This window comes from Aythya fuligula, chromosome 3 (genome assembly GCF_009819795.1).
Source record: "Aythya fuligula isolate bAytFul2 chromosome 3, bAytFul2.pri, whole genome shotgun sequence".
In the NCBI taxonomy this organism is placed as follows: domain Eukaryota; kingdom Metazoa; phylum Chordata; class Aves; order Anseriformes; family Anatidae; genus Aythya; species Aythya fuligula.
In genome coordinates, this window is record NC_045561.1 from 7,528,842 (window position 1) to 7,555,535 (window position 26,694).

The window sequence follows — 26,694 nt, forward strand, 5'->3', positions numbered from 1 at the left end:
ATGAAGTTAAACTATCTGTCTGCATTACAATTGCTACCAAGAAAATTTTAAGGAATCATTCTCAAAGACGAGCACATTAATGAGGGGACATAACTGACACTGATTTTAGCAGAATGACACATCAGCTCCCATTTTCAGCTACCATCTCTGTCACTCTGCAGAAGCCAGAAAACAGATCCTCACCCTGGTGAGGAATGGATCGTTTCCAAATTGGGAGCGTAGGGTTTAAGGACACTACAAAAGCAAGAAAAGTGAAGTATTTCCATTTCAAAGCTACTCCGCAATCAATTCCAACCTGCGATTCGAGGGAGGCCCATGAATAAAGACAACGTAAATATAAATCAAGAAAAGCATGCTAATATTTACTTACTGTAGAACAATAAGGAAGTCAGCAAAAGTACTCAAGGAAATGTCATTTTATAAATAATCAGGAAAAAGATTAAGATTAAAACTTCAGAGGTCTTCCCAAAAGTGAGGAGAGGATTGTGTTACCACGCAGATGCTACTACATAGTAATGTAGAAAGTTTTTAATGCATCAGTTAACTAGAAGATTAATAGCAACTTGTCTTTGCCAATAATGTCTTTACTTTAAAATTTTTGAACCCCAACAAGTAACTGATGATTCTACCTGTATTCCCACAACCCACTAGCATGTCTCCAAGTGTGGAGTTGTGTACAGAGAAAATACAAAGCAACCCAAGAAACTAGGTATACTAACTTCCATGCTGCATAAGCAAACGGTTCTATGCTTTCTACAAAAGGCACGAGCCATCTCCACATAGCTTTTTATCACGGTAGGCAAAATACATCCCCAAGGCTGCATTGGCTACAGTTGATCTCCATACTTTATTCCATTACAGAGAATGCAGTAAGTTTCCTTCCAATAAATAATACCAAAAATTGGTTCTTACAAAAGAACCAGTACTCCAATTAACATGAAGAAATGCTTTTTTGTCACAAGGTGCTGCAACACATTTCTTCACTTTAATCACGTACACAGGGCCACAGTCACTAAACTCGAAGTTTTAAAACGTTTAGCACTCTGTAGGTCATAACCAAAAATTCAAAAGACACAATCACCCCACAAGAAGTATTTTAACCACAGAAAACAGCAAGCCACTTCTCCTATCACCTTATTGTTAACAGTTTCACATCATCTACTCTACAAACAGCTTGATTTGAAAAAAAAAAAAAAAAAAGAGTAATGTACTGCAGTAGTTTAGTATCAAAGTTCAGTTTTCTGCAACTATCAAGTGTGAAGTCCCAGCTATACAAACTAAATAAAAAAAAAAAGGATGATTTTTTTCCCCCCTGGTGACCACGATATTCAAGTTTCAGAATAATCCTTCTCATAGCGAAGGTCCAGACACAAAAGGATGAACAGACATAATAGAGAAACTCAGGAAAAAGTTTCCAACAGGTTTCCAAAGCACACAGCAATTTTATGCAGCTTTCCAGAGCTCACGCTCACAACACAGATATCCCCGCAAGAAAGGATTTTCAAGCCGTACCAACATAAACCATTTGTCACCTACCTGCATTGACAATGGCATCGACCTCAAGCAACGTGATGTCGCCTCTGTACAGGGAGACCTTCTCGCTCAGGCTTTTCTTCCCCTGCTGTTCTTCCTTCGCATTTTCACCTACGGGACAAGAAAGTAACAAAACCAGGTTACAAAAGCAGCTCTAAAATGACTACTTGTAAGTTGTGAGCAGGTCCCAGCATTTCCACTCACAGGACCGTGACATTTTGTGGTTTGGCCTCGCGAGGGCACCAGCAGCCCGCAGACTCCGGCAGCATCTCCCTGCAGCCACACCGCCTGCTTGTTTGCTGGTACAAAGCTACTGAAATACCTTCTGGTTAAAAAACACCATGCACATACACATTTTTTTGGAGCTACTTCCATTAAATACTTTTCCTGGGTAGCTGCAAGGGTAGAAAATTACCGAAAAAAAAAAAAAAAAAAAAAAAAAGAATGAGTTAAGATAATCCTCCCACCGCAGCAATAATATATCCAACCCAGAATTAATTCATCAGACCCAGAATTATTCAGGAGCTGGGTAACAGCACCGAGCAAGCAGCCTGCCAACAGCCCCACCACTGAGAACTAGTCCTGACACAGCAGGGAGAAGAAAAACCTAAACAAAAACACCAGTGAATTTCAACTCCGAGCTTGGCCACTGTCAACTGCTTTACGGGAAGGGGGTGGAAGACTCCACATAAGTCAGCTTTCAAATGGATTCCTTACTGAACGGTGTCGTATTAAGTCCCATATGCTGGTAAACTCATGATTTTGCATCACCAATTCACTTCCCTAGCATCATATTATCTGTAAAATTGTTCAGTTACCTCATATACTTCCACACGCACTTACCAGCCAGTAAGCGTCTGCATTGCAAGACACCTAAGTCATTAGAAAAGAAGTAGGGAAAGAAGGAAAGATTGTGTTTGGTTTTGTTGTTTGTTTGTTTGTTTTAATTTAGTTCTTTACAGGTCTCAAGAAGCTCAAACTCATATATTGATGAGAAACAGAACTGAGCCTCTGAAGTGAGGATGTAAGAGGAGAATAGCTTTCAATCCTCAAAGTAAATATTTTCCTTTAAGCAAAACAAACTCAAGGGAAGATTTAGCAGGAGAGTAGAAGCAATGTAAACAAATCTGGCTCCAAATATTTCTGATCAACCTTCACTTTAATCAATTTCCAGAAGTTAGAGTACATCTGCTCCAATCCGTCAGCATTATAAGCAACCACAAATAGAAATAAGTTGCATTTATTTTAGATATTGCTTTAACTTCAGCACAAACAACTGCTCTCAGAAATCACCATTTATCTCAGCCTCTCCAAAATAATTAGTCTTACTCAATTCTGGCTTAGATCAGCTATCATGTGCATAGTGTAAAGTCCATGTCACCTCCAGCAAAAAGATACATTGCCACTATGCCTTATATTTAGCATAAAGGTTGTTTTGTACTGAAGTGTGTGTATTCATGAATTTTATTCCTATATTTGGCTCCTAAAGCTATTATTATTCCGTTGCTACCCAGATCAGCCTCAGCATCTTAGATAGGACAAAAAGTAATCTCTACACAAGAGGTACCGCGTTTTTTATCCTATTAAAAATACTTTATTATCCTAAACTAACAAACATTATGGGGTTCCTCAGTTTTTCCACATAAGGTAAGCATTGCAGCTTGCTGTTGAGTCATATTAAAATAAAAATCAACCTCTGACTGATTTACACAGTGTGATTTATTATCTGCTTTCCTGTTAGCAAGGAAAGGATGTTCTGTTAGCAAGCAGGACAATTTTCCCCACCTTTCTCCAGTGAACGTCCTACTGGATCACTGCCAAATGTAACACACCCCAGCCATAATTTTCTCCCTTCCACCTTGTGCTGAAGTCTCATACCACAGGCTAATATCACCAACACATTGAGTTCTCCAAGCCAAACCACTTAAATTTAATTATCAAGTACATTTTGGATATTAGGGTATTTATACCAATACCCTACACTAAAAACACAGAAAATTCACCTAGAAGAGCTTTGAAGAAAACAGGTAGCACAGAATATAGAAATTAATTCTCATTATTGCTAACCTCTGGGTGAGAGGCAGTGCAGAGATAGCCCTTACTTTAGGCAATCCACCAGCAAAGTCATCCAGCTCTGTCTGTAGGATGCCACACAACACCATCACTGCCTCCTGACCTGGCCTCTGCATACATCACAAATTCACCTGCAGTTCTCCATGTTCATGAGTGCTGAACACATTTCAGCAAAACTACTCGCAAGACTCCTTCCCCACAAAAAAAAAAAAGTTAGTAAATTCACTGCGTCATAAGCCAAAAAAAAAAAAAAACTAATGCTCCTAGATGATCTCCTACATCCTCTTCAGCAAGTCCCTTGTATGCCCCACAAGAACCACCCCTATCACTGCTGTTTTTAATACAACTCGGCAGTAAAAGCACATGTTGCCTGTACATCTTGGGCAAATTACCCTCATTTCTTCCCCCTCAAAAAAAAAAAAAAAAAGCTGATTTAAGAGAGGATTTTGGCTTCAGCTATTTCATCCTGGTTGTTACAGAGAAGCGCTTAAGATTGATGGAAGCTTTGGAGAGCCAAGTCTCACCCACAGTCGAGAACACTCAAGTCTACTTATAAGCCCCTGATTAAGAAGTAACCCTGATGTAACACAAATAGTTGTAGGAGAGAACTGTTTTTCTTTTGCTGTCTGTTAGATCTCTGGGACTGGCATGCAGCATTTCCTAACAAAGTCCAACTGCTATATTGGGGATATTTTCTTCTCCTGCTCAGTTCTGGCTTTGTCTCCGATCTCTTCCTCAACCACACACATTTTTATCTCCTCAAATTTAAAAAAAAAACAAAACAAAACAAAAAAAAAACTACACACATTTAGTGCAAAGTTTCCTTCCAAGGTAACGCTGTAATCTCAGATCTGTGACTAAGAATGATGCACTGTTGTCAAATATGCCTGAGCAACTCATATGCTGCAGGTATTGCACTGTAATTCATGGTACTGTAGCCCAGCAAGGACAAGCCAGCAAGCCCAGAGCACTGCATATTTCACAAAGGCCACACAGCACGTGTACATACTAATGCATTAATAAAAATCCTAGCAGTGACAGATTTACCCTGCACTTGTGGCATAATGGGAGTATTTCTTGCTCTATTAAAGAAACAGCTGTACGTACATCCTCCTCAAGAAATAAATCCTCCAAAATGGTTGCTACGTAACACCAGTCCTCAATACGAGATACAGAACAGGAATTTGCATTATCCCCACCTTGTGCTGATGCTCAAGATACCCAACTAGAAGACACAGCAGACAACAGCTGTGCCCACAACCCAAGAAACATCCCTGGGAAGTCTTTGGAGAGAAGAACACCTGCCTGTAAAGCAAATCAGAACTTCAAGTCTGACTCAACACTGCTTGTCCAGAATGCATCTTGAAGGGGCAGAACAGTTGAAAGGCCAGGATAACTCAGATTCATGTCCTGTGAAACAAATGAGGTACATCAAGTCTATTACAAAGTCCATCTCAGTTCTAGGTGGAGGTACCACTGATTCCAAGATCAGAAAATTTTGTCTGTTACTCTGAACATGAGAAGCTTTCAGGACGAAAAAAAAAAAGGAAACAGACTAAGACTGCATTTTCTGACCTCTACAGAAATCTCAGCATAGCCACAGAAAAATTTAAGAGGCACTACTAAAAGGTTTTCAAGACCACCCAGCTGAGCACTACAGGCTGTCTAGGAAGGATCTCTCTGCTGGAAGAACTGCTCCTATCTCACCACAGCTGTCATTGCTCACAAGCAAGAACTGAACGTATACCAACCAAACAGCTTCACTAGAAGCCTGGATGCCTTCAGATCGCCAGATTAAATCAAACCGTAGTTATTAAAACAGCTGCTAAAAAATAAAAACTCTTTAGCATGAGATACATCTTCTGCTTTATGTGGGCTTATGTGTGCCTGGTAAGACTGAATCTAGGGTTTTCCTTCCCTCCACGTGGAGGCTCTGCCCCCCACTTCTTATCCCATGTCAATCTTGCACTCAAAATTAAAAGAAGGTTTTACTGGGAGGTGCTCCTTAAATAAAAAAGGAAAAACACACACTGTGGTGAGCTGTAACAAAGCAGCAATAAACAGCATTAGTTTGGCCTTCTTGAGTTACCCCACTCTCACAATTCTGATACCTATTTTTTTCCTTAATCTCAGAACTTGTGCAAATAGCTATGCATGTTGTGTGAACAGATAGCAGTCATGACTACGATTGAACTCAAACTACAGTTGAAGTGCAATACTTCAAGCATTCCATGAAGATTATGTGATTGGGTCAGAAGCAAATAAAAAAAAAATAAAAGGAGATGAATTTTTCACAGAGCAGACAGCAGCAGTGGAGAAAGTTTCATCCAAAAGGAATCCCAGGGAGAAGAAAGCAAAAAGACAAGCTCATTCTCATTTAGGCCAAGTGCACTGAAAGTGACATATTTGAAAATTATTGATGTCAGATTTATACTAAGCCTGGAAAAAGTTTACCTACAACCTGTGAAGTAGCACTGCATTCATCTGTAAGGAAAAGAGTCAAACAGACACAATCCACAAATGTGTCTACTGGGATAGCCAAAGTCAGAGAATATCCTGAGTTGGAAGGGACCCACAAGGATCATTGAGCTCCTGGCTCTGCACAGAATCACCCCAAACGCATGAGAGTGTTGTCCAAATGCTTCTTGAACACCAGCAGGCTCAGTGCTTTGACCACTACCCTCAGGAACCTGTTCCAATCCTAACTTAAACAGGCAAGTATGGGTGATCTTGCCGTATATGATGAGATAGGAGAGCCTCCTTCCAACAGCAACAAGTTCTAAGAAAAAACACTGAAATTATTTATCCCACTCATTTTTTTTATGAATGCCAGAAATAAACTTGCATCAGAAGAAAGAAGAACTGAATAAACCCATAAAAAGAAACTTCATTCAGGAGTTTCACCCTATTAATTAGGGTAATACTACTTCTGGCATAGAAGACCTCCAAGGTGCAAACGACACGTGGCTAAGGAAAATGCAAGGGAATAGCACCAGACATTTGTCCCCTCGTTAGACACTTCCCAAGGTTTCTGGCATTGGTTGTTGAAACACGATGCTGAACCAACCACACACATCTCTCATCTGACCGTTTGCTTACAACACAGCACTGATGTTTCTTCCTTTCCTCAAGAAAATTAAGTTAGCTTTTACAATTCAGCTTGATCAAAAACTATCCTCACCTTGGCTTTGTGTTTAGCTGACGGAAAGCAAAGGGACATGTAACACAATAGTGCACCGACTGATTTGTAACACAATGAAATCCTATTAAAAAGGATGACATTTGTTTGAAGTCATACCCAAGTAAGGCTAACTTTTTGTCCAGTAATGCACATGCACTGCTGTATCAAGCTCTTATCTTGACAGCTTTGCTTTCTATGTAACAGGATGGAAGAGAAAAGGAGGGAGGAACGTTTATTACACCACTGCATGAACCCACACAACACTCACATCCACAAAACCACATGCAATTCGGCTTTCATGTCAGCAAAAGCATTGCTGAACTGAAAGTACAAAGTAGGACCAGAAGAAGTCCATATCCTGCAGAGCAGAAAAGAGCTTACCAAGGAAGCTGGAGAAAGCAAACTGAGTGCCTACTGTTTTTCATAATACAACTAGGAAGGATTCAAATAAATCCAAAAGATTTAAAAGGCAAAGAAGGAAAAAACAAACAAACAAAAAAAAAAAACATAAACACATCCCTTCCACCATATGCAATACTCTTCTACAAATTTAATAGTGAAGAGTTACAGAAAGTCCAACAGCAGCTGGGCAAATCTGTATCATCAGATCCATCTGAAGACATCAAGCACAAGGATGCCGCTGTTAGATTAAGATACCCATTGCTACAGGCTGAAGGAAGCTAAAACAGTATCCCTGAAAAGCATTTCCATCTGCTTTCTCAGCTCCTGCAGTCTCCTGTTGGCATCCTTAGCTGGCCAGCAGACGCTGGGCTAATGCAAACCTTTGATGCGATCCAGTAGTGGCACGCTTACATTTTTAATCCAAGGTGGACAAGGAAAAAGAGGGTCCCGACCAATACGATAAACAATGTTCATCTCATCTGATATCACAGAGTGGTTTTGTTTGCAAGGATGTTTCCAAGCACGCCAAGTAGTGTGTATTAAATAACCACGAGCTATTTGCTCTTACTTCTTTTAAACAAATTCCTCAAATTGCAGCTCAACCACCTGTGCACAGCAACACTCTGCATAGTATTTCTACCTGTTATATCTCAGTGGTGCCAAGTTTGATTTTAAAAAGCATTAGCTGTGAACAGACTGCACTAGCTTATCCTGAAGAGCTTTGTCAAGAAAAGCTTGCCAAGCAAAGCCCACCTGTTGTATCCCCACGCAAACATCTGGTGCCCTGTCCTCTCTCCACCCACCACCGGCATTTTCCTTCTTCCATGCTCTTTCATTAAGAAATTGGTCTCCCTTTTTAGCTTCCTCACTGAGGTCACATCCTTTGGACCTTCAACCATGCTCATGATGTCTCTGAGCTCTTTCTATCCACATCTTTCTCCAAACATGAAGTACACTGGCTCAGGCCCTAATGCCAGACAGAGCAAATAGGCAGTCCTACCTCTCTGCTTTACTTGCAGCTCCCTCCAGCTTGCACCAAAGGACAAGGACAATCCCAGCACCCAGGTGCACCTTATACGTCTGCAGAAAAAGCCGTGTCAGATTTAGCAAAGAAGAACCATGCTTTGAACCAAAGCGAGCAGTGCTTCAGAGCTTGGAAGAAAAAGGACTTTATGAACAGCTCACTAGAGGGAGCCCCCATCAAAGGCACGAGCACGCTGGGATGACAACGTAGAAGCACACCACAGACCTAACACCGCTGTGAAACCAACCCAAACCAAGTCCCTGCTAAAATACCCAGTGTCCAAGAAACTTCCATCAAGAGTTTGTCCAGATTTCAGAAGGCACATTAACCCCTCTGATCAGAAAACCACATTTTTCTCCCACTACATTATCACCTTCAGTATAGAAACTGATACTTCAAAGTTTGCTTTTTTTTTTTTTTTTTTTTGCCCCCTTGTATTCTTCACCTGGTCTTTTGCCTTCTCAAGTACTCCCTCCCCACCCTTGTCTCAAAGACGCAATCAAGATTTAAATTCAAATTCCAAAGGATATCACAGGTAACCCGTGCTGACTAACACCTGATCTGCAATTTAGCAGATTTAGATTTTGACTTTTCATACGCTTTAAAGCGTCTTAATTTTTGAAACCGTCTCAGACATCCAATTACAGGAATCCCTGCAGCAATACCAAAGAGCTTGCAACCAAAGGGCGGAGAAAAACCTGCAGCTGGAAGAGCTTCTGTTAAAAACACATTGTAATTTTCAGCTCTGATAATGACAGAGTATACACACGATAGTAAAAAATAGTTATTAAAGACCCATAGTGTAAAGCAATACCTTTGGCAAAGAAAGCTCGTGGCATTCCTTGAGCAAAAGCAGATAGGAGAAGAAATCAAAGAAGGAACAAACGAAAAGGATTTACTGCGGCTAGACTCAAAAGCCTGCAGTGTTAAAATTAAATTTTGTTTAACAAATCCTATTTCTCAGTGTTTCCCTCTAGTTCATAAAAATATGAGCAACAAACTAAACTGCAAGCAACAAAGCTGAAAATGGGTGAGTTTCATCATTTATAGACAGCTATAGAATTCACTGCTGTAGGAAATAAATTATTTCCAATAAAACAAGAAAAATCTCTGCTATCTCATCCTTGCCACAACAGCTACTTATGGAAACACGTGTCCCCACAATGCCTTCTCCCACAGCAATCTGTAACAGGGCCAGCGAGCAGTGCTGGGTAAAGGCCCCAAGCAGGGGATGCAAAACCCAACACCTCCCATCCCAGGAGAACCCAACAGAAGGCAGGATCAGGACACTGCTCCACTTTTCTTCGCATGGGCTGCTGAAGAAACAAAGGAGTAGAGCAAGTTGTAGCATCTAACCACCAGAAACGGTGCAGCATTCATCCTACTAAATATTCAGCATGTTGTCCTCACTGCTTCCAACCCCTCCTCCCCATGCTTTGTTTTTACAAATGTCTTGTACGGATTAAAAATGACAAACTATCAGCAATTACTAACCCCACAGCTTTCCATTCCATTTGTTTCTGCATACACTTACAGAGCTTTAGGAAAGCCAGATTGTAAGATCTGTTACATTACGTGCCTGCCTTCACTCCTACTAACAGTGGATGATTGTGCAGGACAGGCAATTGCTTATTTAAATCAAGATAAGCATTATTTCCACGTGTTTCATCATCACGGGAAAGCATTCACAGATGCAGTACTTGAGCTTTGTAGCACAGATTCGCTCTGCCACTTCTTGGACTTGAACACAAACAGAACCTGGGCACAGGGAATAAACAGCTGCCGTAGACAAATTGGTTTCTACCTAGCCAAAAACACAGCACTACATGCAAGTTAAAGGCACTCAGTGATGAACACCAACACCTTCTCTGATGGTACTCTGCCAATACACTGTTTCAGCTAATTACAGAGTGGCATAATTGAATTAGCCAGGGATTGTAGTCAAGTATGAAGCCAGTGGGGCACACAGACACCACAAAACACAGAATGGATGAGGTTGGATGGGACCTCTAGAGATGTCCAGCCCGCTCAAAGCAGGGCCACCCACAGCAGGCTGCCCAGCAGCCTGGCCAGTTGGATTCGGAGCATCTCCGAGGATGGTGGTGGAGTCTCCATGAAGTCTCCAATCTGTGCAACCTGCTGAAGGGTTCAAACATTTATAGGAAGCAAGTACTTTCTTATTTTCAAAGGATTTTCTCTTTCAAGTAGTGCCCATGGCTTCCTGTCCTGTCACGGCGCACTGCTGAGAAGGCCAGAGCTGCCTCCTGTCCCTTTTATACCCTCTTGTCATGTTTAGAAACACAAGATCCCACCCGGGACTTCTTTTCTGTAAAGGAGAGACTGGGAGAGCTGGGGTCTAGGCTGGAGAAGATATGCCCCAGACCTTACCCAGGAGTTACCCAGAAGTAACTCCTCTGATCCACATTAATACACATTTATCAGCAGCCCACAAACAGGTTGATAATTAAGAGTCTCTACTTTTCAGCCATATTATGGAACTGGAAGACACTGAAGGCTATGTCACAGGTTAGAGACAGAGAGGGTTATACCATGAGAATTGACAAAGAAATCAATGTTCCTAACAATCCATGCAACGCTCACGCACAGTGCATTTATTCTGGTGTTACAAAGGTCTTGTGTAGTCCTTGCAGCATTATGTTCCTACATTTCCTCAGTCTACACCTTCCCCCCCCCCCCCCCCCCCCCCCAAAAAAAAAAAAAAAAAAAAAGACAGAGGCAAAATTAGCCCGCTGTGTCTGTGAGAAGACGAAGGTGAAAGCACAGAAAGGCTGGACCTTTTCATGAAGTTCCTGGGAAACTATGGAAGACTTCATACACAATGCAGAAATACCGAAGAATGAAGTCTGGGAAAGCAGTGGTAACAGGGAGAACAAGAAAAGGAATACATACTCAGCCTGCATTTTTGATAGGATCTGGTCTGTAGGGACACACAGCTGTCAATTCATAAATCAAAGTCTCCTCACCTCACTGCCATGCACAGTGGCAGAGCAAAGACGCAACGTAAGGAGGCTGAGGCCCTAGGGTATTTTTGTGTTTACTTGGAGAGTCAGCATCCAGCTGCTATGCTTGCTTCTGTACCTTGAGGTTTCACTATTTCGGGGCCATAGGCATGACTGCTGCTTTAGCCGAACCCCAGAAGGAGCTGTGCTTTACATATTTAAAGAAACTCACTCAGTAACTATCTTGTGTTGTCTTTTTTTCTTCTTCTTAATGTGAGGCTTCAGAGGGATTTGAGGCTTTGTGTCAATGTGTTGGACTAACAACACTGTTGGACAGAATATTTATTAAGTTCTTGCCCAAGCCTGATTACGAGTACCTGGATCTGAAGGATACCAAAAACTTAGACATACAGATCCTTCAGTCCAACTCTCACTGCTGTTCTGTAGGAAGTACATTAAACAGTCACCTGAGGCCACACAGAGACACGAACTACACCGTGACACTTCCAACCCAATCCCTACTTGATTGTCTTCACTGCAGAGAACTTGTAATTAATGACAATTCAGAGAGACAAAAAAAATGTACTTTTTCTGACTACTATTTATGGCATCAGAGAAATATGTTCATTCTTTTTTTAATAAAGCTGAAAGACTATGGGTGATGCTACTTCACTAGACTCCTTCAAAGACAAACCAGAACACCTTAACTGCAAGATCCATGTCTTGATAATATCTCAGAACTCATAACACTATTACTGGTAAGCCCAAATCAGTCCAGTACTTCCCGAGATCACCTTCACCCCAAACTTACACTACCACTGTATTACTCCAGTCAATTTTAGAAACTGGCTGGAAAAAAGCAATATGCGACCAGGTGTTATGTTTTCAGCAGCATTTGTTTTATTCACCTAGAAGTATAAACATTTTAGTAGGCGTACACAACACATGCGGCATCAAACAGAATTAAAGTAAGCTTATAGTGTGCAAATTCATTAGCTTTTTAAGCAGCCAATTTTTACTCTACATCCTCTGTCATATAAATTTCCTACACCATTGCTAAGCAACCGTTTCTCTAGTTCAGCATTACACCTTCTGTAGTACTTACTGTGGAGCTTGGAAATAAGAAGTTACTACCAGCAAACTACGTAACTCCTGCACAACTGCCTGCAAACATTTCACACCATCGGCATTCAGGAACATCTCTGCACGAGATATACTGACAACGCTGCTTAGAGATGGGAGAGGGACTTCAGTTTTCTAGTGCCAGGGGTACAGATCGGTATGTTTTTATGCAAATACAAAAAAAATGTCTTTTGCATGAAGACCTTAGACTTGGGTCAGGCTTACCTTGCAGCATTTCCCCACCTGAGGGGAAAGACAAAAAACAAAACAAAAAAAAAAAAAGCAATGTACACCTTGTAAGTATTTCAAGAGGACTCTTCCCATACTCACTAGTACAGAGAACCATAGTTGCTTACTGTAAGGTCCTCAGAAATAGGATGCAATACCAACTCAGTAACAGTTGGGAGCAATGTTTAGTACCATCTTATTCTGCAAATCCACATAAATACAATTTTTTTTTTATTTTTTTTTGGGGGGGGGACAGGACAGGACGGACGGACAGACACCAAGCCTTAAAGCACTAGAATACTGTAGCATAAGTCCTTGCAGGCATAATTCGGTGAGCACCGCCTTATTTTATCTGGATTTAGTTACCTGTAATGCACTTAAACTTAAAACTCTGTTGGCAAAAAAGTGGGAAAGAGATTGCCTCTGCGTCTTCAAACATAACTGATCCATACCCTCAGTGGCAGTTACCACTAAGTCTGGGGTTTTCTTTCAGTTAATTTAGATTAACTGTTCCAACAGAAGTACAGCAATACAACACACACTATGTTCATCCAAGAACTGAACCCTGCAGTGTCTTTTTCGAAGCAGTTCCTTTTTCAAAAAGAGTGACACTAAGCACACAGAAATCAATCCAACCCAGGCTGAACTTGAACTAAATGCTTTTCAGTTGCTGCACAAATATGACAGGCAACTTTGAATACCTTTACAGAGTAACCATCAGTATAAAGGAGAGCATCCAAACATCCCATATTCACATAAAAAAAGCCTATGTGAGAAAAGCCAGGGGCAGGTAAGTGTTTTGAAGTAAAACAAATGTGCAAACAGCTCTACTCTTTCTTCAGATCCGCATTATGGATGGACTCAGTCTTTTGGAGAGGTTCCTCTCGGTAAACTATACAACAGTCTTTACCAACTCAGTGCTTGATCATTAACTCCTCAAGATGCTACTCCTGCAAGGATATGTGTAGAGAACTACTTCAACTTGCAGAAATAAATGTGTTGGCTACATCAACATGATGCTGAGAGGTTTAATTTTGGAAGATGTGAGTTCTACAGCATCCTGTCTACAAGAACAACTGGAAACTTGGGTGAAGGCCCTTGGTCACACAAACTTCTATGTGCCCATTTAACACAAAACAGCTGCAAACCTCAGTACCTTTGCTGTGCACAAACATGATGCTCAACTCCCTCCATTTATATAAGAAATATCTTAGTGAAATGGAGCCACACAATTATAATTTCAATTGTTTTAAAACCATGCAAAATAAAAGCTTAAATATAAACTGGATTGTTCAAGCCTACTCTCCAGCACAGAAAAACATTTCCTGCACCTTGCAGCAAACATCTGTATGCAGCCCTTTCTGCAGCGTAGATGAATTCTGTGCCAGCTGGATTTTCTGGTGGCACATCAGCTGGACGCCACCTCACAGAGAAAGCCTCGTACCACCTCACATAGGAAGTACTACAACAACTTACTCAAAGGTTACTTGTCTGTTATAGATGTTTCTCTGTGGTGAGCAAGTTGGCTCTACTGAACCGAGCAGTTCGGCTCTAGTGAACCAGAAAAGGGAAATGAAGCTTATCTGGTTTCCAGTGATTAGCTTTTTAACACACGTGTAATTGTGTGTTTAATTGTGCATGAAGCAAACGCAGCTATGCATGAAAGTTGGCTACTACCACTCAGAGAGCTCAATGAGCTTAAACTATCAGTGACACCACTACCTTATCAAGGGAGTGTAGCCACCACAAAGATACCCATGTGCTTTTAGACTTGCTGTGAGCCTCCCACGTCTGGAAAGCAGCAGCTGGCAGGCCTAGCCTGCGTGATCACTAATTGTTGTTAGCCCCAGGCAGCAAGTCCTACTTGAGGCAGTAGTTCAGCATCTTTACAGATGTCTGTCACAACTAAGCTGCAGTGAAGCAAGGCATGCAACGCCAGCTCTCTTCTTCAGTAAAAACAAGGTCCCCGTTTTCTGCAGGTGGACACCAGCCTGTATTTGAAGTGAAGGTTATCTGGAAGTCATGTAACCAGTCAACACAGCACCAGGTCCACACTACTCAGCACTGACAAGGGTACAATTTAACAGCTTGATCTTGGCCTCAAGCTAATCAGAGACACATGGTTTTTAGTCAGGCTGGCACATCAGCTCACATCTGTCTGCAAAAGACTGTGAGCACATATGCTACCATCTATCATAAGTCATAGATTAAGGTTTTAGCCAAACTACCCTACTGAGCAAAACTAGATGACTTACTGAAACTGTCTTCATAGAACAAGAAATTAATTTGGAGATCTGATCTTGCAAAAGGGAGCTCATCCATTACACAAAAACTGAAAGGAAAAATAAGTCCATCAGGGAAGAAAAACAGACAAATACATAAACAGAAATTTCTGGAAATGGATACACACGACCAATTACTTTTCCATCCACATACATCAAACAGCTATCTCATTCAAGAAGTTACTATCCTTCTTTCCCCTTCAAGTCTTAAATTTGAGATAAGTCAGCCACAGAAAAACTCCAGGCTGGAACTAGGAAAACACCACACTTAGAGCCATTTCCAAGGAACACCACAAATCACGTTGCACACAGCATCACTGCTGATAAAGCCAACCTTCCCTGCAATCGGAGCAGACCTACCTGCTGACAATGCTGGAGCCAAAGCCCAGATGATGCCATGCTAGTACTTCCTTAGGGACCTCTGTACTCAACTTCAGTACCCAGTGAAATTCAGGAGCTACAAAAAAGGACTGGTTCTCCTACTGCATGGGACAAAGGCTCGCAAATTATTAATCTAGTCAAGATACAGGTTAGGAGCACTTAAACATTAGGTATATCTTTACCAGGTGAAAAACACTTTTAACCTGACTGCACGCACCTCCGCTACTAGGACTCTTAAAAGCACAGTAATAGCTTTTGGAGCTTCAGTAAGGATTCTAATTTATTGCTGATAGCAGCATCCTTTCCTATAGTTAACTGTGGTTGGCCACATCAAAATGCAAGGGGTTCTCAGATACATAGAAAAGGGCCATAAATGATAACTTCATCAAGGACATGTTCAGCTTAATGCTATGTGGATGTTAACTTGCTAAAAAAATAAATAAATAAATAAACAAATCACAGAACAAGAGCTTACAAAGAAGTCATCATCTTAATCAAGGACAAGTGACTTATCTTGTTATAGAGAATTAGCCACACTGAATTATGTATTCTTTATTTATACAGACATATATATACATAAACTGAGCTGAATTCTTGCTTTTTAATAACCATCTCACTGAAAGCAAGATTTTTCTTTGAGGAGAACCGTAAAACAAAGTGTTATTTCTCTGGCAAGAAGTCCATGCTGTAAAGGTTATACACATGCTGCTCACCAAGAAGTTACACAGTCAATCAAATACACATTGGTTCTTTTTGTTCACCAGCTTACCTCCCCCCCAAACACACTACTTGAATTATCTAATAACACCAGGGTTATCACCACATGAGTAGGAATACTTGCTAATAAAAGCAAACCAACTCCAAAAGACAACTGTTTCTCAGCCTACTCTCAAATGAACTTGCTCCCAGAGATATTTTCCCATCTCCGTGCATTGCAAAGCCGTCTTTGGAAAAGAACACCTGAGGTGTACGCTTAGAAGAGCTAATCCAATATACGAAACATTAAAATAAAAACAAAGAAACAAAACAAGCACATACAGCACTGAGTTTAAGTGAAGCTGAAATTCACATTTAAGACTACAACAGATGAACCTGAACTGTGACATGCAAGGTATTCCCATTTTATACACTAGCTCAGCTGAAAAGTTCTTGTGCTACTAACTTAACCAAACAGAGCCAGCAGCAAAAGCACAATTTTCATTGACTGACAGACAGCAAGCATCACGCAGAGCTAAACGTCTCAATTTTCTTTCATCCTTGTCACTCAGGTAGAAATCTGTTTTAAAGACAGTTGTTCGAGTCAATAAAAGGAAGAAGATAATGCAAGCTGATGGACTTGCTTTGTTGGTAGTATGTGATCTTGGAAGCGTGGTTTTGCAGAGCTATTACAGACCGAGAGAACCCCATCATTAGCAAGTAACTTCTGAAAGTTTTAATGTTCTTGTAGAACGTAATTACTTCTTCTGTATGACCCACTAGAGGTAACAGCAGTTTAACAAGACCCTGTTTCTTACTTGTACGTTTCTGGCTGATTTTCACCTGTAGCTGGGTAGCAGCTTACTTTCTGAAGTGGCTGTGTGTTGTGTTTTGCTTTTTTCTTTAAAACGAAAAAAAAAAAAAAAGAGAGAACAATCACCACCTTGATTCATGGTTCCTGCAGGAGAGACACTCACATCACTAACAGGAGAAGCTCTGAAGTAGCCAGTATTATTGGTGGTTAGTTAGCAATCTCAAGAAATGCTGGTCAATAAAGCTCAATATTATCATAAACTTTCTTTTTAGCATTAAGCACTGAGTGGCTTATACAGCTGCTTTGTCTCTATAATCTTGTGTCAACACAGTGACTATTCAGATATCTACAGATTTCTAGTACAAAGACACTGGTATTAAACCCAAACCTTACTATTATACATAAAACCTTTGGCATTAAAGTAGATTATTTGAACATACTCAAGCATATCATTTTCTAAAAGTAAGAGACTAAGAAAATTCAAAGGCAGCTAGAACATCTACATATTTCAAGACTTGCTAAAACAAAAGAGACTACAGACCCTTCGTACCATTTAAATAAAAACAACTTAAGTCCCACAAGTTGCTGTATCCTTCCTTTTAAAGGAATCGAAAGCAGTTCTTACCACTAGCGAACACCTTTAAACCATCACCTGAATTTGCTGTTTTCTTTGCACCAACAAAACCTGAGAACTACGATAGCCCAGCAGGATTATAAAATGTTGGAGTTAAATTTGAATTCTATTGTTTGAATTACTACATTAATATAAAGCATTTATCTATTACTGATAAACAAACGTCAACAGCAACACAACTCCCCAAACACTGATTTTTAGAAAAGCTTTCAAAGAAAAGTTCTTTGAAAGAAGAAGCCTCTTCCCGAGTTTCCCCGCTGAAACCTAAAGACATCTTCAGGAATAACTGCGTATTCAAGAAAAAGATAGTACATTTAGCTCAAAAAAAAAAATAATCACTAGTTATTCTTCTACATCGTTTCTTTATTCATCAAGCATAACAACACACAAATTACCATTTCTGTACAGGATAAGTGTCTAGTATAAGGTTGTATATATATAAAACAGCATTGAAACAGAAGTATAGAAAATCCAGTACTTCAGAAAAAAAGTCTATTATTTGTAAGTTGTCAGGAAGGACTTGTTCTTCAAAGTATGTAACCAAACAGATGAGAAGTGCCTGCCTTCAAGTACAGCCAAAGGATGAGGTATGGGAGAAAGGATGGGTTTCAGTGCTGACATAATACCTCTCCCTGTATGACAGGGTCGTTCTTAGTCCCTGCAGTGGACAGTTCCTCATATTCTCAGTGGTTAAAACAAAAGTTTTGCTCCTGAGGAAGTTTTGTAGACATAAAGAGATTCTTTCCCTTACTACTATCTCCTCTGAGACTAAAAAGGACCGCTCCTAAATAACAGCAGCGCAAGGAGAATGGACAGTATTATGGTACTTGATCTCCGAGGTCCGCTTTCACAGGCTGGCAAGTTGTTTCTCAAACCCCAGGGATGCTGACGCCATAGAAAAACACCCAGAAAAACACATGCCTGTGTCAGTTTGCTTCCCTCCGTTCACAGCAGTGGGCACCAAGCTCACGTGCTTCCGTTCCACATCACTCCTTGCCCCACTCACAGTGAAAAGCATCAGAAGTATCGGCCAAATTCCATGTGAAAACACAATCCAATTTCAGCTCTTAAGGCACGTCAAGACCCACATCCATGTAAGATGACTTATAAAACTGCAGGATTTTGTTTCAGTTGCAAAGGAGTAAAACTGAGGCTGAACAATACACAGCTCCTTTCAACTTCATCATTCTCACACATTTGCTGCTGTAAAAAAAAAAAAAATCACTAAAGACAAAGGAATTGTCAGTTGCCATTGAGATTTCCCTTATTTCATTCCCCAGAATCCCTTGTTGTTACACATCCCACACTCGTTAAGATTTCCAGCCTTTTTATAACTCACTTTAAGATCAACTTGTTCAAAGCTTTACAGGTATGGTTTGTAATTTGGTTCTGAATACCACTTCACACCAGAGAGCGAGGGAGGAGCAGGGGAAGAAACTTCCCTCCACAACTAAGGTATATTCTCCAAACTTCCTGTTAAAGACCAGACAGAGGTATGAGAACAGTCAGAGGCTGGTTCCTTCCCAACAGGAAGCTTTTCAATCCTTTCAGCTTCAGCAGTTCCAAAGGCTTTAATAATGTCCTGTTAAACTTCCATAGAAGAGCGGGTGCCAAACTAATCTCATAACACCTTCCAGCAAGCCATTCACGTTTAAAAATTGGTACCATAAAGTCTTTGTATTGTTCACAAGATGGTTTTCCTAAGTCATTACAAACATTTGTGTAGTACTGAATGCCTTTTGTTTCCAGCCTGGTGCATCTGTGGGCATTATGCCTGGCCCAAAGGCTCTCCCCTTCTCCTACAGCTTCTTACTCCAGCAGAAGATTGATCACACCTGCTTCCATTTATTTGTTCTTGGTTCCTTTCTTGACTTGTCCTCATCACTCTTCCTGAACAGCTACTCCACACTTTACTAATCAATCTGTCATTTATTCACAGTATACAGTGTTTGAAGTAAATGGTAGAAAGCTTTTTCCACATTCCTCATCAGTTGCTGTCTTGGCTTGTCAAGCGCACAGATTTTTTTTTTTCCTCCTGCAGACCTCTCTAGTTTGTCACTGCAAGAAGAAGTAGCCTTTCATTTGAAGAAAATAGCAGGATTTGAGCAGGGAATTCTCAAGTCATCACAGACTTCAGCACACCTGGAGCTTCATCCCTTCGTATACTCTTGATGCCTTCAGAGTGGAGTCAACATTTAAGGGAAACAAAAGTTTGAAACAGATGCGGTAACAGTTATACTAACACAGATTTCTTTTAATTGCACTGATCAGTTGAAATGTGGAATCATTTCCGTACTCTAACCTTCTACAAGGTCACTATTCCACATGGCTTATTTACAATAAATATATCTAAGAAAACAGGAAACTAAGGATATTTTCTCCTGAATGCGCAGTCTAACAAAAGCCTTGAATAGCAGAGAAGAAAGTGTTTCTGAACAACTTCTGCCTTCCAGCATTTTTGCAGAGCACTGGGTACTAGCAGGGATTGCAAGAACATCTACAACGGAATAAATTCACTACTGCCATGATCCAATACCCACATATTAGACACTGACATTTTGCTTATGTGAGGTGTAACAGCAATCGCAACATAAATCCACACCTTGTCAGGTTCAGCAGAACATGTAGCAGGAGATTTGTGAATTTCAGCAGCTCATACTGAGTTTGAGAGTTGTCAGAATAAACGCATAGCTCAGGCTAAGAAGGATAAAGAATTTCCCAGTTAAACTACATGACAGACTGCATATTCTCATGTGTCAAAGACCTCCTAAACAAACTTTGGAGAAGTCAGGTAATCTTTTGATTATTATGCAGCCCTTGTTTTCTAGATGGACAAGCTTCTTTACAAGATATCAAAGACCTACTGTAATGGGAGAAAGAGGTCTGTGAGTACTGTTGTAATAAAGCTATGTCAGAGTTTAAAAGCTCAGCAACTTCTGATATATATTTTCACTTCAAAAGTCATTAAGGAGGCTTTTAGGAAGAGAGGAAAGCATTATCTGCTTACGACATTGGTATCTGCAACTCTGTTAGCCCCTCGAGACTGTAAAGGAAGTACTACAATCTTACACTGAATATTATCATAAAGACCATGGCCAGCCATGGTCACAAGATCACCCTACACTCTTGTTCACACTAGTAAGTATTAGCCCCTAATGGTAACAAAAGGGCCAGAAACCTACTCCTGTACCTGCAGCAGTAAGAAAACTGCAATTGTGAGCACTTCACATTGCGTAGTTAGATTGCAAGAATCAAAATTAAGCCAAGTCAAGACACAGAAATAAAACAAAGGAAATCACACCAAAGAATTCCCTCCTGTTCACACACACATGAATGAAGGAGAACTAGAAAAAGAATGAGGCACTGTAACAGAATTAAATTCTCATCCATCTAAACCTCAATTACTTGATCTATGTTATTGAATCAGATTCACATTTCTGGACAGCGTTCACTGCAAGTATTTGGACAACTCTACTGGCCATCCTGATAATGCTGCACACACTAAGACAAGAGGGGTTCATGCATGCCAGGCTGGTGCACCTCAGCCCAAGCAAACATGTAGGATCATCAGGAACAAATGCTGTTTTCAGCTACCTACGAGAACACCACCATTTTGCCCAGATTCCCCATTCCATGATGCCTGCTAAATTTTAAAGACAAAAAGCATTACGCATGGCTGATCACTGGAATATCTGGAAAATATCTTATCTAGAAACTAAGAACTGAGGCAGAGAATAACTAATTCGCATACTTAAGGCTATCAGTGTTGTTATGACTGTCTGCATGTACTTGCAAAATTAGTGGATGCCAGCAAGGCTTTAAGGTATTTTGGTGTTTTCCACCCCCCACCTCTCTCAATGAAGCACTCCTGCCCCCACATAGGGCTGCCACTTTTAGCAATAACAGGGTTTCTAAGTCCTGGCTCTCTTAACAGTAACTTCAGGCTAAGCAAGCAGAACAGTCTCTATTTAAAAAGACTCCCCCATTTTACTTACCATCACTTTCATTCTTACTTTTCATTTCTTCCATCCATGTTGGAATATCTTTCAATGCAACATACTCCCTCAAGTACTCTTTGCGTCTTTCCTCCAAGGTCATCTTCAGCAAACGCTCTGTTTAGGGGAAAGGGGAAAAAAAAAAAAAAAAGTTTTGCAAGCTTTCATATATTCTTGTACATTGGCCAAGTAGTGACCAATTCCATGTCCTTGAAGCAATTAAATACAGTTTGAAAGAAACAAGCATGGGTGATTTGATGAGTTACAAATAATAGGAGCTGAACATAGTGCATTTAAACAACCGCCTGCACCTATTTCTGGATATCCCAGTTCAGCAAAAAAATGCCGCTTCACTGCTCTCTCAACTGTCCAGATTTCCTTCCCTCATCACTACAGCACCTCGTCTTCCAGTCACTTAAACTCAAGATCAGAGATCCAACAGCAGCTTCATTAAGTAGGGAATTGTTATTTTATAGAATTTCCAGGCATTATAATGCAGTCATTAGGTTCTGTATTCATAAAACAGATGTAATTTAGAAAAACATCTTGAACATCAAAACTGATGCGTTTATCTCCTGAAACAAGTTTATGTATGCCCGCAAAGAATGAAAGGAAGAACAGTACAAAATTAACAGAGTGCCAATATATTATAAAAAGAAGTCAGCAAAAGCCAAATCTTATGTCGCTTTCTCGATGGTTGGGGTGATAAAAAGCAAGAGGCATTTTTGTTTGGTTGTTTTGTTCTGCAAACAATGCAACTTCCAGCATGCAAAATCTACTATCATTTGCTTAAAACACATCCAGTAGCATTTCATCCCGATTTGGGCCAAAATCAGCAGCTACAGAAAATACTAAGCTAACAGTTTGTTACCCAAGAAAAAGTACTACAAGTCTGTAAGTGTGACTGACAAACTGGTGGAACACAAGCCCGAGCACTAGGGAAGCCCACTGCCCTCCACTGGATGCACAGGTAACTAAAGAGCAGCCCAGGACCAGTACGATTCAAGGACCAGCATGATTCAAGGACCACACTGGATTTCAAGTGCTGTAAAGCAGAAGCTGGGTTTAAATTCAAGAGCTCAGGCTAAGGCTTATAGTTTTGTACTTGAACATCAGTATAACATGGTGATTACCCCACAGAAGTACACATGGATGTTTGTTTCTCAGATAAAAAAAAATAAAAAAGTCACCATGTCTTTTTTTTTTTTTTTTTTTTTAAAAAAAGGCATTCAGCAAAAAGTACGACTGCATGGGCTGTACAATTTTGACAGCTAGTGCCAACTTCGCTTTTCTTCAGACTTGCCTATAAATGCAGTAGGTTCTGAGGTGAGGAAAACACACCCCACTGGCCCTGACCCAGCACCAGATTCTCGTAGCTGCATTCTCTTCTCCTTCCCTACCCCATCAAGCAGGATGACTTCACTCAGAAGTGAAATATGCTTTTAATGCTCAGTGTTAGTTTTGTACAAAATGTGTCCTTGCATAAGGAATGAAAAGAACAGACCATGTCAAGGCTTCCATGAGCTAATCAAGTTTCTGGGTGCATTTTACCAGTGGCACTGAACTACTATTACCATACTAATAGATTTTCTTGACACATTAATCAGGAATAAATACTCTTTGATGATCAAAACGAGTTTAAGAGCTATGTGGGCAAGGAAGATCCATATTTTTTGCCTTTGGCATAAAGGACTAGATGGACATAAAAAGAGATGCTAATATTCAGATCAAGTTGAAGGAACAGTAAATGAGTTCAACAAACTGCTTCTTAGGTCAAACCTTTCAAGAAAATAGCTTATTTTGCAAAAACCCTATTATAATGTAAGTTTCCTAATGATGCAGAGTATAGTCAGTACAGCCTAAAATACCAAAGGTAAGTTTTGAGCACAGACTCTTATCAAAAGATATTTTTTGATGGTTTTTGTTCAACTGAAGAAGAAATTGTACTGTCAAAAACACCACTTCTCTCCCCTTATTTAGGCTGTGTATCTTAATTGGATAGTTACAAGTATGAAAGTAAAATGTGATTAGAATCTTCATTATACATTATGGATACACACTTAACTCTACTGCTTCATCTTCAAACATACAAGATACTTAATGTGCCTGTTAAAAGTACTACAGAAAGACAAACATGAACACGAGACAAAGAGAGAGCACATTTGTGTGCATCAGGCTGGAGGGACCAACTAACACTGAAAGTTTGACTGCCTTTTGCTGAAGAAGTTTGAGGCAGCTCCCCACCTTCCAAAACACAATTCTAGAAGAAGGGTGTATGAAGCTTTGCCCTTCCAAGTCACTAGTGAGGCTTTAAAGTGAGTTTAAATTGCACACAGACCTCCCAGAAGATGCGTCCAACATCTTTAGCTGCAAAGACTGTTTTCCGCATGTCACCTGTTGAAGTGCTTTGGAAGCTCATGGGCAGACCAGTCGCATACCATAAAGACTCCAAAATCAGTGACAGTTCTGCTCCTACTGTTTCGCTGGACCACAGGAAAGATCTACCCTGTGAGAAATTGAACTAATCCTCAATTACTAAGAAGTTATTAAGGAAAGCAAGTGGGTTTGAACTTAGTATTTAGCAGTTTGCACTTTTTGAGAATAGGAACTTCTTCAAAACATAAAAGGTTCAAAATGATCACACCCAAAGCTTCAAGGGAAGAGCAGAATCAGCACGAGCAGTCAGCTTTGTGGGGAGCTGGAAGGATGCAGGAACAGCAGAGGCAGGCCTGGCATAAAATTTCTTTTCAAGGACAACCTGCATAGGAAGGAAAGAAGTTGTGCTTCTGTAGTTTTGCTCTCTAGTAAAGAGAATGCTCAGTAAGAATAATCACACAGGGCTACAAGCTAAAGACCAGCATCAGCAGTTACATGCCAGAGTTTCACACACACGCCTGAAAAACCCTGGGCCAACACCACAAACGTAATGCTGGGAAGCAGCTACTGGAGCAGAAGACTGGCAAATGCTGTTCATTCTCACTACGCAGAGTGACACCAAGTTCTGGCTAGCTAGCGCTCAGAAACATGCTTTGCTGGCCAGAATAACTTCAGCAGCAGTCACGAGCTTCAGCTTGTGTTCAGCAGTGTCACCCTGCTCAACAGATGGTGGTTATCGCGGCTCTGGTGAGACCATCATCCTCACAGCACATCAAGATGAAGGCGTGCTTGCACCTCACCTGTCCCAGCCCCTGTACTGCACCCTCCTCACCTAGGGTTTGAGTCCACGTGCTGCAAACTTGCACAAACAACAAAGCTGGAAGCAACAGGGGAACAGTGGGAACTCCCACCAGGGCTGGCCAGGTGCCTTCCCCCAGCTGCCCCCTGCATAAAAGCATTTCCTTGGAAGGCAACAACAGGCAGCAGGAAGGGCTTCCACAGGTGAAGTCGCTTACAGCTGATTGCACACAAGCGACACCCGAGAAGATTTAACTCCATCTTCTCTGCTCTGGAAGAGAGAAACTTTCAAATCTGGCAGAAATTTGTTGTCTCACCTCGACTACAGGCACATTGCAAGCCAGCTCTGAAAGAAACACGGACACACGATGTAACTCCCTGCCTCAGGGGCGAGTTTGATGGAAGCAGCTAACCTACAGAGCGATCAGCCTGCGTGTGGCTCTCACGTTTTCTCCTTCCATATGCCTACTGGATTTCTCCACAAAGAGGACGAATGCTATCCTTTGAACCGGTCGTCTGCCTTCCTGCCTTGAAATACACATGCAATCGTAGGGAACATAGGAGAAAAGAGACAACTTGTAACAACCCCGCTGGTGTGTTTCAGTTTTCCCTCCTCTCTCCCTTGTAGGTTTCTGGGTTATTTGTAAACACCCCCGGCAAGGTTTGTTTTCCTGAAGCCTCTTCCGATAGCCGATGTAAATATTTACACTCCTGCTGCGTGAATTTCTCCCGAAAGGGTCCCGCTGCTCTCCGGGTGACCACCACGGGGACACCAAGGTCAGCGGGAGGCGCCTGCCCCATACTTGCAGGAGCCGGGCTGAGGGAGCCCGGGGGGGAGGCAGGGGGGGGCAAGCTCCTTTTTTTTTTTTTTGGGGGGGGGGGGCCCCCATTTCTTAGCGGCGTGCCGGAACCCGCAGGCTCCGCACCTCAAAGTAGCCCGGCGGAGCATCGCGTTGGGGCCAAAAATCCCGAAAAAAAAATAAATAAATAAAAAATATTTAAAAAAAAAAAAAAAACACACCATTTTCTCCCCCCTCCCCACACGAAGAGCACGGGTTAAAGCGGGACGGGCACCTTTGGAGCCCGGCCGGCTCCGGGTCCGGCTCCTGCCCTGCCAAAACCCCGGGAGGCGGGGGGGGGTCCCGGAGGGCGTGAGGGGAGCCCGCAGAGCCCGGGGGGCGGCAGGGACCGGGACGGGGGCTCGGGGGGCGCCCCCCAGCCATAGGGGGAGGCGGAGGGGGGCGGCGGGGCCCGGCCGGTGGCGGCGGCAGTACCTTTCTCCTCCCGCCAGAGCTTTTTCCGCTTGTTGCCGGGGTACATGGCGCTGTGGCTGGCGGCGGCTTTGAGCTGCAGGTTCCCCAGGCTCACGGGGGGGGGTGGAGGGGACGCCGAGCTGCCCGCTGCTGCTGCCGCCCGCCGCCACCACCACCACCGCCACCAGCAGCGCCGTGCAAACGTCGCTCCCCGGCTCCACAGGGTGCCTGGCGGCTGGGGCACGCCTCGCTCCAGCACGACACCCCCGCAGCGCCCGCCCCCCTTCCCACCGCCCGTTGGCTCCGCCAGCCGCCGCTCAGCAGCCCCCTCCTCCGCCCGCCGCCGCCGCCGACACCGGACCGGGCACGGCGGGCGAGCCGGCCGGGAGGAGCTTGAAGCGGCGGTGCTCGCGTGGGGACGGGGACGGGGACGGGGATGGACGGGGACGAGGCGCCGCAGCCCGGGCCCTCTGTGTGTGCGGGGGGTGCTTGGTGCGACATTAACGGGAGAGGCGCCCCCGGTGCCCCCGGGGAGGGCGCTCGGGGCCCGGCGGCGCGGGGCCGGCCGGCCCGGGGCGGAGCAGCGCCCCCTCTGCTTCCGGGTTGCCGCCGGGCCGCCGAGCTCCGCCGCGTTGCTACGCGACGGCGTCCGGGCTGCGGCCTGCGGGGCCCCCGGGAGCACAACCCGGCCCGGCCCGGCGGGGAGAAATGCACAGGGGGGCTCGGAGGAGTCCGAGCCGGGAGGAAAAACAGCCGCTGGGATGTGGGGAAATCAGTAAAATACTGCGCGTGGTGCCGGCGCGCTGCGCTGTCGTTTCCAAAATTCCCCTGCGCCGCCACTGACCCGCGCCTCGCACGGGTTCAGGTCCTCTCGGAAACTGCACATCCATCACCTCAGTCTGTGTGCTCTTTCACTTTCTGACCTCGCCTAGCTGGTACCTG

General features: G+C 42.5%; 1 protein-coding gene across 1 annotated transcript in view; it reads right to left on the minus strand.

Annotated features, from left to right (window-relative positions):
* Positions 1-25,990, minus strand: part of MACROD2 (mono-ADP ribosylhydrolase 2) — an 857,094-nt gene extending 831,104 nt beyond the window's left edge. Inside the window, exons 1-3 of the mRNA XM_032183905.1 lie at positions 25,774-25,990; positions 21,326-21,442; positions 1,537-1,644 (exon numbers count right to left, since the gene is read on the minus strand). Coding sequence (XP_032039796.1) covers positions 1,537-1,644; positions 21,326-21,442; positions 25,774-25,819 — 271 coding nt within the window. The 5' untranslated portion in view covers positions 25,820-25,990. The remainder of the gene's footprint in view (positions 1-1,536; positions 1,645-21,325; positions 21,443-25,773) is intronic.
* Positions 25,991-26,694: the final 704 nt, after the last annotated feature.